The sequence below is a fragment of the Mustela erminea genome, chromosome 12 (assembly GCF_009829155.1).
Source record: "Mustela erminea isolate mMusErm1 chromosome 12, mMusErm1.Pri, whole genome shotgun sequence".
Classification (NCBI taxonomy): domain Eukaryota; kingdom Metazoa; phylum Chordata; class Mammalia; order Carnivora; family Mustelidae; genus Mustela; species Mustela erminea.
Window position 1 is genome coordinate 33220021 of NC_045625.1, and position 15856 is coordinate 33235876.

General features: G+C 50.7%; 1 protein-coding gene across 1 annotated transcript in view; it reads right to left on the reverse strand.

The window, feature by feature from the left end:
• CCDC180 (coiled-coil domain containing 180) overlaps positions 1–15856 on the reverse strand; it is an 84892-nt gene that overhangs the window by 52861 nt on the left and 16175 nt on the right. Inside the window, 8 exon segments of the mRNA XM_032306486.1 lie at positions 89–199; positions 301–429; positions 1226–1338; positions 2356–2444; positions 5312–5502; positions 6970–7044; positions 7047–7065; positions 7611–7662. Coding sequence (XP_032162377.1) covers positions 89–199; positions 301–429; positions 1226–1338; positions 2356–2444; positions 5312–5502; positions 6970–7044; positions 7047–7065; positions 7611–7662 — 779 coding nt within the window.

Consider the following 15856-nt stretch of genomic DNA (forward strand, 5'->3'; position numbering starts at 1 on the left):
TTCTCTTGGAGCCCTAAAAAGACACAGACGAGGCGTCATAAATCCCACAGGTGGAAATCGCTACGAGCCCACATGCAGGCCAACTCACTTTATCTGCCCGAGAGAACTCGGCCTTATACAGGGCCTCATCCAGCTCCTTGATCCCCTGCTTCTGGAACTGGAACTTCTCAGCCATCAGATCCCACAGCTCCAGCAGGGTCTAGACCAAGAAGCCTGGGTCAGGCTGGGAGGACAGACAGGCTGGAGGGAGGGAGCAGGACCCGGCTGGGGGGGCCTGGCTACAGGGGAACCCCTCCCTACTTCGAAGGTGTAATCTTCGAGGTCGGTGTTGCTTTCCACCTTCTTGAAGAGTTGGTTGATGTCTTCAGCTGACTCAGCCAGCTTTTTCATAAGAAGCATTCCTGGCTCCAAAATGAAAGGTTCCATTTCCTAAAACAGGTCAGTAGGGCCACCACGGCTGTGGGGTCAATGCTCCAGAGAGCCCGGCCCTCCCCGACCCCCGCCCCCCTGACGGGGGAAGTGCCAACTGTGGTCCTGCCTCAAAACTGATAATCATTCTCTAGACCTAAGGGGCTAGTATTTATGAGTCCGTTCACAGCCAGAGTACAAGGGCCAGCGCCATTTATTCGGTCACGGGCCTTGTGCCAGGTGCTCTACTCTGGGCTGAGCCCTCGTCCTCATCCTTGGACTCTCGTGCTCCTCATCACAGCCCCTGGAGTAGGTGCTGACATCAGGCCTGGCCCATGGCTGGGAGTCGACAAATAGTCATTAAAGAAGTGCCCAGTGCAAGAATCCCGAGTTTACTTCTGACGAGGAAACAGGCTCAGTTGTGCTGTATGACCAAAGCCACAGAGCCACAGGCGAAAGTAGAGCTCATGGACAGCTGGGACAGATGAGTGAAGGGACAGCCGGCAGGGGCTGGGAAGACCAGCAGCCCCTGCCCCTCCCTCCCCGCCCCCCACAGGACTGAGCAGGGAGCTCAAGGGCTGGGCTTTGGCCTCAGCTCTGGAGTCCAGTTCCCACCTGGCCCCTTACGTGCCAAGTCAGGCAAAACTTTCTGGGCCTCACCTGCAGACTAGGAGAAACAACAGCATCCAACTTAGCTGTGCGCGTGCCGAGCACTCACCATCAGCCACTCAGACATGGCTATTCTGATTCCGTCTACACTATCAGAGAGCCACTCAGGACCCCTGAGCTGGGAGTGGGGGGGGGGGAGGACTCTCACCAGCCCAATCTGGGCGATCTCCTTCTTAAAGTTGCCCAGAGCACTCTCGTAGTCCCGCCTGTGGGAGTCCATTCCCTTGGTGCCCAAGGTGGGGGTGCAGGGCCTCTCGGGAACTGGGGGAGAACAATGGAGGTGAGGAGGCGGCCCTCAGAGCTTCGAAGCAAGGGGAGAGTGCCCAAGAGAAGTCAGCAAGGCTGAAAGTGCCTCGGTTCAGGAGATGGACCCCCAAACCAAACCACAGGGTCAGAGGCTTAAGGAAAAACAGAAAAGACAAAGGTGATGCCTAAGTGCTGTAAGGACTGAAGTTTTCATCCACAGTTAAATGCCACAAAAAGTTTCCAAATGGGACGTATAGAACGGGACCAGTTATGTTTGTTAAAATGTTTTATGGAGGCACAGATGTACACTAGTAAGAGTAACCCACACTTACATAGCACTTACCCCTTCCAAGCATTGTTCTAACTCAACTACCACTCCTGAAGACGCCAAGAGGCAGTCGTATTTTATTAGTCCCATTTACGTAAAAAGTGAGGAAGGTCAGGCATGGGCAGTAAAGAACAAACACGGGCAGTGGCTGAGCAGGGGTTTGGCTGCGGACCATCTGCTATAGGCTCTGCGCGCCTGCCCCGTGCTAGGCTGTCCCGAGTCTATGGGGGAACCTAGACACCGGACGCCCCATGTGGTTTCATGGGGGGGGGGGCATTCTCAGGAGGAGGCAGTGCTATTGCAAAGGGAGAGTTTTTACTTTCTGCTTATCTCCTTCCTTTGTTTTTCTACCGTAAGCATATATTAGGGGGTGTCTAAGTTTGAACCCCACGTTGGGTGTAGAGATTACTTACAGTGAGCATGTATTATTTTTTTAATCATGAAGAAAAAGACCCCTCCTCGATAGTATGAAGGAGGACAAGGTAGACTGAAATCCTCTCTTGAAATTGCAGTAAAGCCAGCCCGTTACCAATGGATTTTCATCGGGACATGCCGAGTGTGCATAGCCCCTCACCCCCTCGTCCCCTCCCCAGCCCCCTGTATTGAGGAGAAGGCCCAGGGGAGGAGGCTGAGGGGAGGAGGTTGAGGGGAGGAGGCCGAGGGTAGAAAGCCGAGCCTGCCCTTGTGGTTGGACAGAAGCTCACCAATGGTGTCCATGAGGCCCCGGACCTCTCTGGCAGCAATGGTGCTCTCACTTTCTTCAGCCTTTTTCTTCTTGATTATTTCCTTTTCCCTGAGGCACAAACAGAGAAAACAGTAAACCCTCAGCCCCCTCCCCCATACCAAGGCAGCTCTGGCACACAAGGGAGTCCTCAGAGACACCGTGGGCATCAGCGATAACCCAGGCTCACCCCATCCCCGACAGCCCTGAGGCTGTGCCAGTCTCCCAATGGACATCTGCAGCCAGCAGGCACCATGGTCCCCAGACAAGAAATCAGGGACATGGGGCACCTGGGTGGCTCAGTTGGTTAAATGTCTGCCTTTGGCTTAGGTCATGATCCCAGAGTCTGGCTCAGTGGACAGCCTGCTTCTTCTTCTGCCCCTCACCCTGCTCATGCATTCTCTCTCTCTCAAATAAATAAAATCTTAAAGAAAAAAAAAAAGAAAAAAAAGAAATCGGGGTCTGCTTCTGCTCTGGCTGCAAACCAAGTGTGAGTAGTAGGCAAGAGCCACTTCCACATGGGGACACTGTGGACCAGAAAGGACATGACCAGCCCGGGAAAGTCAGGCCGGTGCTAAGCATTCAGCATTTGCTCCTTCGGCAACCCATCCTATGAGGCATTTGGGGGGAAAGGGGATTAGAGAAGTCACTGTATGAAGCAGAGCTGAGACTCCCAGACCCACAGGTATGAAGCCAAGGTCCATAGTCCGTGGGGTTTGGGTGTGGGAGGAGAAAGCTGAGACCTCAGGACAAACTATCTCAGTAAAGAGGAGGAGGGTGGCTGAGGAGGACCTTAGCTTTGGAATAAAATCCCCGAATGCACTGTCCACAGGACAAAGCAGCACAGAAATGCAACATATCTCAATGACACCTGCCATTCCTCAGGGCCCCCACATGTGTGGTGGTTTCTAGTCGTTTCTCACGCAGTCCTCACTGCAACCTTACCAGCAAGGAACACTGCAGAACCAGGGCTGGCCCTGCAGACGTGGGTCTTTCAACCTCGTCGACCAGATGCCCATGGGAGCCCAGGTGCTCTGATTATAGGAATGCTGATGGCTCTGGCTTCTCAGCCACTTGACCCAAGGAATCGTTTTATGCTGGTGCTGATCTATCCCTACCTTGGGCTCCCCTTCCACTCACCAGAGGCCCTCCCTTGGGTGAAGGAACACACAAATTGGCTGGCTTTGCCTGGCTGAATTTTCAAGAAGGGGACAAAGCTGGCGGAGAGACGCCAATGCTGAGTTAATGACCCTAGTTATCGGAGGCCGGCAGATCCTGGCAGGTTACAAACACATCTTTCTTCCTGCCACACGCCATAGGGAGTTATCCTCTGCATCTGCATTCAGGGCAGAGCTGGCTTTGTGTCCGTCCCAGGAAGCAAGTACAGCACAATTCCAGCACCCTCCATGAGAAGTGCCTTTCCTAAAACACTGTCCTGTGGGGGCTAAGAGTTCCTGACTACTCTGGTTATTGGAATAATGGGTGGTCCTACGCTAAACCTTGGAAGGCACAAGGATTCTCAGGTCAGCTCAGAGGGGGCTTAGACCCTGCAGGAGCCAGAGTCATAGGCGGGCTCCAAGATCATCCTCCTGGGAAGTAGGGGTAGCATCAACAGGGCCCTGCCATCTGTGCCTCTGGACCTCTGCACCGGGCATCAGCACTGACTCCCAGCCTGGACTTGGGCACCTAGTGGGTTTGCCCCTCTGGAGGTAGTTAAGGGTGCTGAGGGTCAGAAGCTGCAGGAGATTTCCCTGGGAAAAGTCAAAAGTAGGTCGGGGCAGAGACCGTTACCCAGCATCGGGTCAATCTCCACCCCGAGGCAGGTGAAAGAGAAAACAAGGGCAGGTCAAGAAAGACTGACTTCCCCTTCAGGGTCCCAGGCCTGAGAAGGGTTTGTGACTTGTGCCAGCTTGCAGCACGAAGGGAAGGGCAGCTCCTGCTACGTTCTCCCCAGCACCCCAGTGAGGTAGATGCAGCCTCTCCGTTTCCTTTTCTCTCCTTCTCTCCTGCTTGAGGAGTCTGAGCTCAGGGAGCTGAAATGCCATGCTCAGGAATCTCAAGTTCAACTTCTAAGCACGGAGGTTCAGAAGGAACTCCCCATCTCCCGGCCCCAATACCATATGCGCCCATCTCAGGAAATGGCACCTCGACCGTCCACGTAAGCACTCAAGCCACAGACCCAGCACTCTCAGGAGCCTTCTCCTCCCATCCAATCCACTACCTCATCTGGGGGGTTCTGCTTCCAAAATAGACGGGAAGTCCGCTACTCTCTGGCCCGCAGCCCCACCAGGCTTCTAGCGATGGCGGCAGCCTCCTCCCTGGCCTCCCAGCCTCTGGGCTGGCTCCCCACACTGTGCCCACAGCAGCCAGAAGACCTTCAGAAGGCAGGTCAGTTGCTGACTTCAGCAGGCCCAAATCCGGACTGTGGTGCAGGCCTCTCCTAGCCTCCTCTCCCACCCCTCTGCCCCAGGCCCACGGACTTCTTAGGTCTTCTGGAGAGAACCAAGCCCTTCCCGCCTCAGAGCCTTGCCCCGTGCCTCCCTCCCCTCATCCTCTGGTCTCAGCTGAGGCCTCTCCTCAGGGGCTTTCCTCACTTCTGCGCCACTGCTTGTCCTCTGGGTCAGAGTCTTCCTACCTTTGGGGGAACTTACTTATTTTTACTATCAGGCCTCAAGTTCCAGGAGGGTGGGCTCCCAAACCCAGTACCTGGCCCTAGGTGCTCAATCAATCAATCATTCCTGACATGGGGGTGGGGGACAGGAGGAAGCAGAAGGGACAGAGCAGCACACAGACCTGCAAAGTACCTCTTTCAGAGGAGGTACCTGGGACTCCATTCCTACCAGGCACTCGTCTAGTGTGAGATCTTTCTGAGTTTTCAAAGACTCTGACCGCCCTCCTGCCCCAGTGTGTGGTGGTGCGGTATGGACCGCAGGACCTACCTGTAGAGAACAGGGTTTTCTGTGACCCAGTCATTGGGTAAGCTGTGTGCCCATTTCTGCTGCCGGAAAGACATCATCTCTCCTTCAGGAATATCCATCTTCTTCATCAAGGGCTTCCTGCCATTCTTGGGGGTCATAGACCGTTCCAAGGCATGCTTCCTGGAGGCTGCTAGAGAGCGGACCAGCTGCGCCTGAGGCCACAAAAGATCCCAGTGGTGGGTCAGAGCAGTCAGCTCCCCAGCACCCTAGCCTGACCCCACAGTCTTGTAAGGTTACTTGCCTTGCCAAGTGACCAAGGGGAACTTGCCAGCAGGAAGGCACTTTGCTGGGGGACCTTCAACCCCGGAGTACGAACCACATGCTCCCCCAAAACACTGAGCTGTCTAGAAACGTCTCTCTTAAGAAATTTCAATGAGGGCTAAGATGCTTATTAACGCAGCATTCTTAATCATAAGGAATTAGAAAAATGGGACTGTCCAGTGATAGGGACTGGCTGAGTAAACTTGGTATGTCCCTTCAGTGGACTGTTAGGCATTTATTAAGAATTTATTAAGAATCAGACTTACAAAGGACTTCTTATGGCACAGGGAAATGCTTACGAAAGACCACAGAACATATCAATTAAAAGCCTAAATTAAAAATTATAACCAAAATTAAATATGATCTCAAAATTTTAAACTTACAGAAAGGTGACCCAGAGAACATGTGCTAACTGTTAAGAAATGGTGTGTTGCTTCCAGGAGCGGGATCATGTGAGTCATTTGATTCTTTGGTTTCCTTACACTTGTATAATTTCCAAGCCTTCTACAGAGACCATTATTTAAGGCTCAAAGTAGGAAGGAAAATCCCTTTTTTTTCTTTTTTTAAATTCTTTCCCTTTTTTTTTTTTTAAGATTTTATTTATTTACTTGACAGAGACAGAGAGATCACAAGTAGTCAGAGAGGCAGCAGAGAGAGAGGGGGAAGCAGGCTCCCCGCTGAGCAGAGAGCCCGATGTGGGGCTCGATCCCAGGACCCTGAGATCATGACCTGAGCCAAAGGCAGAGGCCTAAACCACTGAGCCACCCAGGTGCCCCAGAAAATCCCTTTTAAATAAGCAGTACAGTAAGATATTGTTCTTGTCTGTGCAGTTTTTATAGACAACAAGGCAATTCAAGCAACCTATCAAGAGGTTGTCAAGAGGGTGTTGCTTTAATACATGATGGGAGGTCGGAGATGAACAACTAGGCAGCCTCTCAACATCCTGAAGTACATGAATGCCCCTTAACCTGGGGAAGGTCTACGTGATACTGCTAACAGGGAAAAAGCAGGTTTCAAGACACTGGTATAGAATCAAACCCATTTTTACATAGAAAAAACTAGAAATCCTTTTGTGCATAGAAAAAGGTCCCAAGATATTCATTGGTTAATTCTGGCTATTTCTGAATAATTTAAGTTTAAATTTAATTTAATTTAATTAAAATCTTAATGTAAATTTTTTAATTTTCAAGAACAGATATTCTAATTTTGCATTACTATGTTTTAAGAACCAATAAGAATTATTTTTAAATCGAAGCTATTTCAAAGCCTTATTTCATTGGATTCCCAGGCAAAAAAGCCTCCAGAGGGAGGGAAGCTTGGGGAGGAGAGGGAAGGGGGTGACAGAGGGACCGACCTACCTCAGCCTCGAAGATCTGGTGGTAGAGTTTCCCGCTGGGAACCTGGGTCACCTTCCCCACCGAGGACATCTTGGCTTGACCGCTGGCTGAACGCCCCTGTTGGGAATTCATTGTCCGGGAATCCTGTCTAGGGTTCGGTCTCCACTCCCACTGAGGTTGAGAAACTGACGCCCCCACCTCCAGGACAAGTCCTCCGCCTAGGACAAGGCCCACCCAAGCAACCCACGCTACTGCTCTGAGAGAAAGCCTGCGGCCCCTCTCAGACATCAGGGTTTTCATTTTAAACAAACAGGAGAGGGGAAGAAAGCAAAAAGGAAACAAACCTCAGGTAAGGACAGAACTCACGGAGAAGGCTGACTCTTCCAACCGTGCAGAGTGCAAACCCGAACTTTGGCGGCAAAGAATAATAATAAGTGGTTATTCTTTTGTGCTCCACGGTCCCAAGCTCTCCTGGGAAAAGTCAACATGCCCAAGGCGTCGGTTTGGATTTCAACCTGGCCTTGAACCTCCAACCTGGAGCTGAACAGGGTTCAAGGACCCTTGACTCCCCTCTCCGCTACTCCCCACCACGAGTGGACACAAGAAGGTGGTGGTGGAGGGAGGGAGCAACCTGACTCTGGCTTCGCTAATTAGGCACCTACTGTATGCTGAGAAGACCCAGCAGGCTCCTCTCACGCCACCAGCCCTGCCAGCCTGCAGAGGAGAGGGTGCTGGGGGCAGTCCCTGGCCATCCTTCTAACCCGGCCTACGAAGGGAGGCCCTGCTCCCGCGGGCCTGACGTCCCACCTGCAAGGCGGCACCACTCAGGTCAGCCAGGGCCCTTCCAGGCGAAACTGCGACTGGACGCACTTGGTCACCAAGGCAACGCAGAGGGGCGGGAGTCCCGTTAGCCCCGCCCCTCACTTCCTTTCGGAGGTGGGAGGAGATTGCCCAGAGCGACGTGAGCTCTCCACCCGGAGCAGGGAAACCGCTGGGAACCCATTCCCTCCCTGCCAGTTTCTCCCCAGCGCGAGAGGGCGCCTCGGAGCACTCAGGAGCGTCCGGAGCAGCGCACTAACTCTAACTCTGAGCCATGGCAGTCAAGAAAATCCTATCTTGCCTTGGTTAAAACCAACCTCTGCTGGCAATAGCACAGTGGTTGGCTCTAAGTAAGAAGCTGAACGCATCTCTTAAAAAACCAGCTCTTTCTCAGAGTACGTGGTTGAAGGGCTCCGAATTCAGGCCTCAGGCTTGTATGGAATTATGATGAAAGACGATTTTCTAGGACTCTGAGTTCCATTCATCCTCCCCACCACTGCTTCATAATCTCCTAACACACCGCTCGGACCTGCCCTCTCTCCCACTCAGGAGTCCACACCCGCCCCCCCCCTCCCCGCCGCCCAAAATCTGGAGCCCCTGCCAAATCCAACTCTGTCTTAGATGACCACAGAGGCCCCGACGTCTGGTTCGCCCCTTGCCCCTCCCTGCTTCAGCTAGCTCTCCACTCTGCGTATGCCCCGGCCCCCTGCCTGCCCACCCACCCCCAGCCAGGCCTTCCTCAGCTTTCTCTGCAGGCAGCCTTCTGTCTCCCCACATCCCAGAGCCAGCCAGGCTTGCACTACCAGGGACAAAGGTCCCAGTCACTCACGTTCCTCAAACCCTGTCGCTGCTCCTTTCACAGCGTGTGCTCCTATGTTGGTGGCTGGCAAAGACAGGAGCACAGAACATCCCAGAGTAGGTGTTTCCTGAAGAGCAGGTTACATCTAATTTTGATGCAGCCTCACTATCCCTTCGCTTGGTGCCTTGCACATGATTCAGACACAGTGAATGTTCCCTGGGTGAATGCACGACTAGCTGGAATGTTCTGGTCTGACCCTCCTAGAGTTTGTCTCCTTCCCACCCAGCCAGCCAGAGTCCAGACCGGACACTACCTGACATTATCGCTAAACCTGCCTTGAAGGTTTCCTATGTTTTGTGAGGTACCCAACTCCCCAGAAAATCCCTCCCCTCGGCAGAGATCTCTGTTCCAATTGCTAGTAAATGCACCCTAGGACAACTTCCAACAAGTGATCATTCCATCCAGACTAGTTCCAGAAATTAAGAAACAGTGAATAGAAAACCCTTTTATTCTCCTTCTTTGGCACTGGGTTTCCAAATATTATGTTACAAATACTGTAACAAAAGGTTGGACTAATTTTAGCTGCAAAAAGAGAAAAGTGTAGATAACTTTTCAGAAATACAACTGAGGGTGGGGGGAGCGAAAAACAGTCAAAACTAGGAAATGTGGGAGCATCTGCGTGGCTCAGTCAGTTAAGCATCCAACTCTGATTTCAGCTGCCGTTAGGAGCTCCGGGTCGTGAATCAAGCCCCGCTTCGGACTCTGTGATGGAGCCTGTTTAGGAGTCTCTTTCTCCCCCCCTCACCTCCCCCCCCCCCCCCCAAAACAGGAAACGTGCAGGGATGATTTACAGTCATCCATACTCTGTCTTGTCCCCGGACACCCTGTTGGCTTGACACTTGCACATCAAAAACAGTGTTTTCTCTCTCCGGATGTGTTCTGGATCCTAGTTTCTGGCACATCTATAATCTGGGAGTTCTATTTTTTTTTTAAATGTATATGGATAGAAATATGTAGGCATGGATATATCAGGTACAGTGATTTGTTCTGAGTAAGCAACACTGTATAAAACAGAAAAAATATTCCAGGGAGAACATAAATATAACCCATAGTCTCACCACTGAGAATTTACCTCCTGAGTCTGGGTCTTTGTGTTTGAGTTTGGATCAAACATGGGAATTTGTGTTTGGCTTCTGGATGCCATTTGCATTGCCCTTCCAACTCCACAATGTGATATCCAGAAGATTAACCAGCCAGAGATCACCAGGTTAGTCTCTACCCCATGTGAGAGGTGGGCAGGAGGCAAGAGACAGGGAATGGGGCTTAGTGGAGCCAAGCTTTTGAACTTTTTCTGCACCTCACCATCATATGTCAGGTTTCACCTTGAAAATATCTTCATTTTTTTTTAAGTATTTTATTTTTAAGCAATCTCTCTACCCAATGTGGGACACAACCCTGAGATCAAGAGTCACATACTCTTGATGATGGAGTCATTCATGCACCCCCAAAAGGTCTCTTGACTAGAGTTTCATTTTTTCCTTCCTCTTCCACCGGCCATATTCCATCTTCTCCACAGTCCACAGAAGAAAGACTGACAAGGACCAACAAGAGCTAATCTTTTTTGAGAGGATTTAATCCCTTTACACAGGGTAGCATAATAAGCTTATTTTAGAGGTGAAGAAACTGAAGTTCAGAGAGTGAATAACTGGGCCAAGATCTCCATGATAGGAAATGCTAGATCCCAGATATGAATCGAGGTCGAGATCATGTAATTCCAGAATGTTGGACCAAACACTATGCCAGCTGGCCTTGGTACTAAACAGAAAAAAATCCTGGATCAAGCTGATTGGATTTGCATGTTGAAGCACAGTGTACATACCAGAAAGCATAAGGGTATAGTTTAATACATTACCCATAAGGAACACACCTGGCAACCAGTACCCCCAAGAACTAAAACATCACCAACTCTCCAGGAGCCCCTTCATCTACCCATCTGAAGTCACTGCCCTTTATTCCCCAAGGATAACAAGTATTCTAACTTCTGAATTAGTTTTGCTTGTTTTTGAACTTCATTTAAATGCAATCATACAGAACATACTCCTTTGTCAGACTTTTCATTTTGTCAAGTTTCAGACATTTTTGAATGTGGCTGTAAGTTCATTTTTATTTCTGTATAGCATCCCATTATTTTTTTTAATGCCCTATTTTATTCTTTCTATTTTTCATGCCCATGAGGGGTGTTTCCAGTCTGGGAAATTACCAAGTCGGGCTGCCCTGACCATTCTTTAGCATGGGGAATGTATGTAGGCATTTCTACAGGGTATTTACCAAAGAGTGGACTTTTGGGGCCAATCACTAGGTGTAAGTCCTTCTTTAGCAGATACTACCAAATTTTCTGAAAGTGGTTGTGTGTGTTTCCACCTCGGCAATGTTTAAGAGTTCCAGTTCCTCCACATCCTCGTCAATACTTGCTGTTGTCAGTGTTTTTTTATTTTAGCTACTCTGGTATTTGTGTAGTGGTGTTTCATTGTGGTTTTAATTTGAACCTTCCTGGTGAGTAATGATGTCGTGTAAACTTTTATACACTTTTAGTTGTATTTCTGAAAAATACCTGATCAAATGTTTTGCCCATATTTTTTTCTGGTGGGTTGTCTCTTATTAATTCATAGGATACAGTTACATATCCTATCTGGTGCTTTTTCCCCAATAAATAGATGACAAGTGCTTATTCCCATTCTGTTCTAGCCTTCTAACTCTCTGGAAGGTAAAGAGAAATTCTTAATAAGGTCCAATTTATTCATTTTTCTCTTTATAGCTAGTGCAGTTTATGTCCTAAGGAATCTTTGCCTGCCCTCCAGGTCATGAAAATATTCTCCTAGGGCACCTAGGTGGCTCAGTGGGTTAAAGCCTCTGGCTTTGGCTCTGGTCATGATCCCAGGGTCCTCGAGCCCCATATCAGAATCTCTGCTCAGTGGGGAGCCTGCTTCCCCGCCCCCAGCCCCCGCCTCTGCCTGCCTCTCTGCCTACTTGTGATCTCTGTCTGTCAAATAGATAAATAAAATCTTTCAAAAAAAGAAAAGAAAATATTCTCCTAAATTATCTTCTACAAATGTTACTGTTTTGAGTTGACACATTTAGATTTAAAACCCACCTGGAATTGATTTTGTTTATGATGGGGATTGGGGGTAGGAGTCAAGATTAATTTTGCTCCCATATAGATAACCAGTGACCGTGGGCCATTTACTGAGAAGACTATCTTCTCTCCATTTATCATCTACAAGATGTTCGTATGTATGGGTCTCAGCTGGACTCTGTCTGTTGCTCCTTCTGTCTGTCCTTGCCCTATTATAGCTCACTGCCCAGATTACTGTTGCTTTATACTAAGGCTTACCATCTGGTAGTGTAAGCCCTCCAAGTTGGATCTTCTTTAAGATTGTCTTGACTATTCTTGGTCACTTGTATTTCTATGGAAATTTTGAAAGCGTACAGTTAATGTCCACCAGATATCTGCTGACATACTTTTACTGTGGCCCTATGAATCTATACATCAGTTTCAGGAGAAATGACATCTTAATGATATGTAGCAAAACAAGCAAACACACACACCAAAAACAAAAACAAAAACACCACCAAACCGACCAAAACGTCCTAATAGAATTGATGAACTGGGAGTAAATATTTGCAATTCATATTACAAAGGGGCTCACATCCCTCATAACTAAAGAGTTCCTAGAAACCGATAAGGAAAAGAACAGACACATTGTGGGAAATTTGGCAAAAGACGTGAAACCACAGTTTATAGAAAGAGAAATATAAATAGCCTTAAATATGTGAAAATAGGCTCAGGCTTAGTCATAATATGACAAAATTGTGAAGTTTAAACGTTTGACAATACATTCTAAAGCTAAAGGGGGAAAATAGAAAAGTAATTCTTTCCTCCCCAGGATCTCCAGCCCACCAGATCCAGCACCCTGTGGACCCACCTGATTGCGTGGGGGGCACCCATGGGGGGCACCCGTGGGGCTCCAGAGGTTTTGGGGAGCTCAGAGGTGGCAGGTGGGGGGATTACATAGAACTCACCTAAGCAGAACCATTGGTCCAGTGAGCAGCTGGGCATAGTGAGGCAGTCTCAGCTAGAGAAAGTAGAGCTTGCCCTCACAGCTCATTCTCCCCCCTTTTCCAGGAAAGCTGGGTCCTCGGGAACTTCTTCTCACTGTGTGCCATTCACTGTCTGAAGAAGACATGGGGAGAAGTTTCCAGAATGGGAGGCCTCTCTCCACAGGAGTAGGGTGGGTGAGGAATCTCCCGCAGGGCTGGCTTTGCCCCTTCCTTCAGCTGGGACCTTCTGGAAGGCAGCCAACCTTGGGGACAGGGATTGAGCTGGGAGTGGAGCGTCTCAACCTCCCTGGAAGCTTAGACCACCAGCTCTGCTTCAGGAATCTGTTTCTTCCAATGCCAGAGATTGGGCTGGGCCAAACTGGAGATTTTCAAGTGTTCACTTTATAGCAACAAATTCTACGTCCAGTTAGAACCAAAACCAGTCCAAAACAATTGGAAGAAATGAGAATGGGAGCTCCAGCATGAAGACCAGTATGAAGGCTCCTCTTCCCAGGCCCATGGAGCCCTTTGAGCTCAGAGGAAACCAGTGGAAACCCTCATCCGGACAGTTTTGATCTTTTGGGTACTCAAATAACATGTATTGACACTCACAGCTTTCCCATCATTCCCCCAATTTTCCTTCCTTCTGTTCTTTCTCTTCCCCTCAGGAAGAGCTCCTGAAAACTTCAAAAGCTTTGTAGCAAAGACAACTCACCGGGCAGGTGGAGTGGAGCCCCAGAGGTCTGGAAGGAGAGGAGGAGGAGGTGGGGAGGGGGACCAGGCAGGGTGTGGTTTTATTTCTCATCCTTGAAAAATTCTAGTCTTGTCTACATTAACAGAAAGAAGCTGCTGTTTGGTCTATAAGCAGGTGGGGGGCACTTTGCAGGGCAGAAGGCCCTGGTCATGGGATACAGTGGTGGCAGCTGGGCTGTTCCAGAAGGGGTCTCTGAGCTGGGAGAATTAGCAGGAGTCCGGCTTCCAGCTAGTCCATCCACCTGGCACTTAGCTTCCTCCAGGCTCTTTGGGGCCGGTGGAGGTTCCTTTCTTCCCTAAATAAGCCAAACCTGTCCTCAGGAAGCCAGACCTGTGCTGCTCCTCCAGGATTCATCTCCAAGAGGAGGGCATCCTGCCTGCACCGGGGTGGGAGCTGCAGGGGAATCCCATGGGCTGGATGCACAAATGGCTGCCTAGGCTTGGGTGCAGATGGCCGGCACCAGGGACCTGTAGCTGTGCCTCTGTGACTTCCTCAAGCATCACTGCCAGTCAGTCAGTCAGGAGTCTCATCTGGGTGTCTAGCTGACATATGTCCCAGATGTCCCAGACATGACATATGTCCCAGATACCTTCTAAGAGTTTGGGGAATGGGTGGATTCTTTGTGGATCCTTCCTGAATGGAAGTCAGAAGCTTCAAACAGAGAAAGCAAGGTGTTCCCACCTTGTGCTCTGGTCACTCCCTCCCCCGTCAGCCAGAGATGGCGCCTCAGCAGCCGCTTTCTGAATGGAAGAAGGAAGACAGCTGTGCAGGACAATGTCCTGAGGGTCATCTTGGAGAGACAAAGCCTTCGGTGTGGCTGCAGGCCCAGCATGGGTGGCAGAAATCCCGGCGGGCTTGGGCAAGCAGGAGCCACTCAGCCAGGCTCCCAAGACCCCTATCCCTCTTCATCCACAGCTTGAATGGAGCTGGGGGTCAGGACTCACACTGACAGCCCAGAGGACAGGACTCTGGTCAGTGATGGGGCCAGGCTGAGGGAAATGGGAGATGGGAGTGGCTTCTCCTCTGTAGGCCTTTGAGAGAATCACTGCCCCTTTCTGGGGCTCTGTCTCCTCATCTGGAAGGTGGAAGGTGATGATCCCGTGGTGCAGGCCCCACAGGACCCGGTAGTGATAAGGTTGAAGGGATGAGAGGAATGTGCTGGGGTGTGAGGGGGGAGCAATGATGATAGTAATATGACACTGAGTCCTTGGAGACCCTGTGAGGTAGGTGGAGTTCTCCTCACACTCTTCCGATGAGGAAACAGGCCTAGGAGGCCAGGGCTCAGGCCCGAGGCCACATATTAGGTGAGTACGGAGCCGGGACTGCTCCAGAATCAGAGCACTCTAGAAGACAGAGTAGCACTGGTAGTCATGGACATAGGTCAGTTGTCCACAGTATGAGGGAATCTTGGAAGAAATGGGATGAGGGGACAATGGTCTCACTGACCTTGTCCTTGACTTAGCAGGAGGGGATCTCTGAGTCTGCCACTGTGGATGATCCCCCAGAAAGCCCACAAGAGGCAGCAGCAGAAAGTGAGGACGCCTGTGGGGAACGGGGCCCAGGGTCAGCGGAGAGGGGCCTCCTAAACAGAGGTCTCCACAGCAAGGGGGTGGAGCCTTCCCCCTCCAGCTCCACCTCCCGTCACCACAGTGTCTGAAGCCCCCCATTAGCAGTGACTGGGACCCAGGACCACATACCCAGGGACTGCCAGAAGCAGGCCCTGAGAGGGGACTAGTAGGGATCTGGTGTTCTTAGAGGGCGACAGGAAGAGAACTGAGGGGGCTCCCCATGGGAGCCCTGGGGTGGAGGCTGAGGCGTTTTCAGGGGACAGTCTCTGGGGGCACCTGAGAACCAGAGCTCATCCCCACTCCCGCCCCGATGTTCCCCTTCCTTGGCATATTTCTCACTGACCTTGCAATGCAGGATTATCTGGAAGCCAGACAACCTGCGGGCAGGACAGCAGGGCCAGGATCACAGGGTTTGGGAGGAGAGAGCTGCCTACTGAGTCCTGAGGTCAGAGCACCCGGCAGGCCTCTCTCATGCTGGGGTTTCATGCTCCTCTTAGGGAGGACTGAATGGAGGCACCAAATAAACCTCATGTCATGGTTCTTGGAGCTGCCCCACAGCAAAGCTGCCCGAGTGGGACTCAGCCTCTCCTTGAGGAGATGCCCACATTGGGGAGAGAGATGTGGGGTTCCTCCAAGTCAGGAGACACATAAGTGGCCCGGCAGTCACTTCCTGCCTGAGACCTTAGTCTCCCTGTCTGTCATCAGAGTGGGTTGTGCTAGTTCCTCCCTGAGCTTCAACTCTCACCTCCCCCTTCTCTGGGGCCCAGAGCCTGGCCAAGGTCCCTGTCTTGTTATCTGTGCATGCCCTGCCCCCTGGAGGGCCCCGGCAGTAGTGCTTCCTGAGAAGGGGTGGGGAAGGGAGGCCAGTTA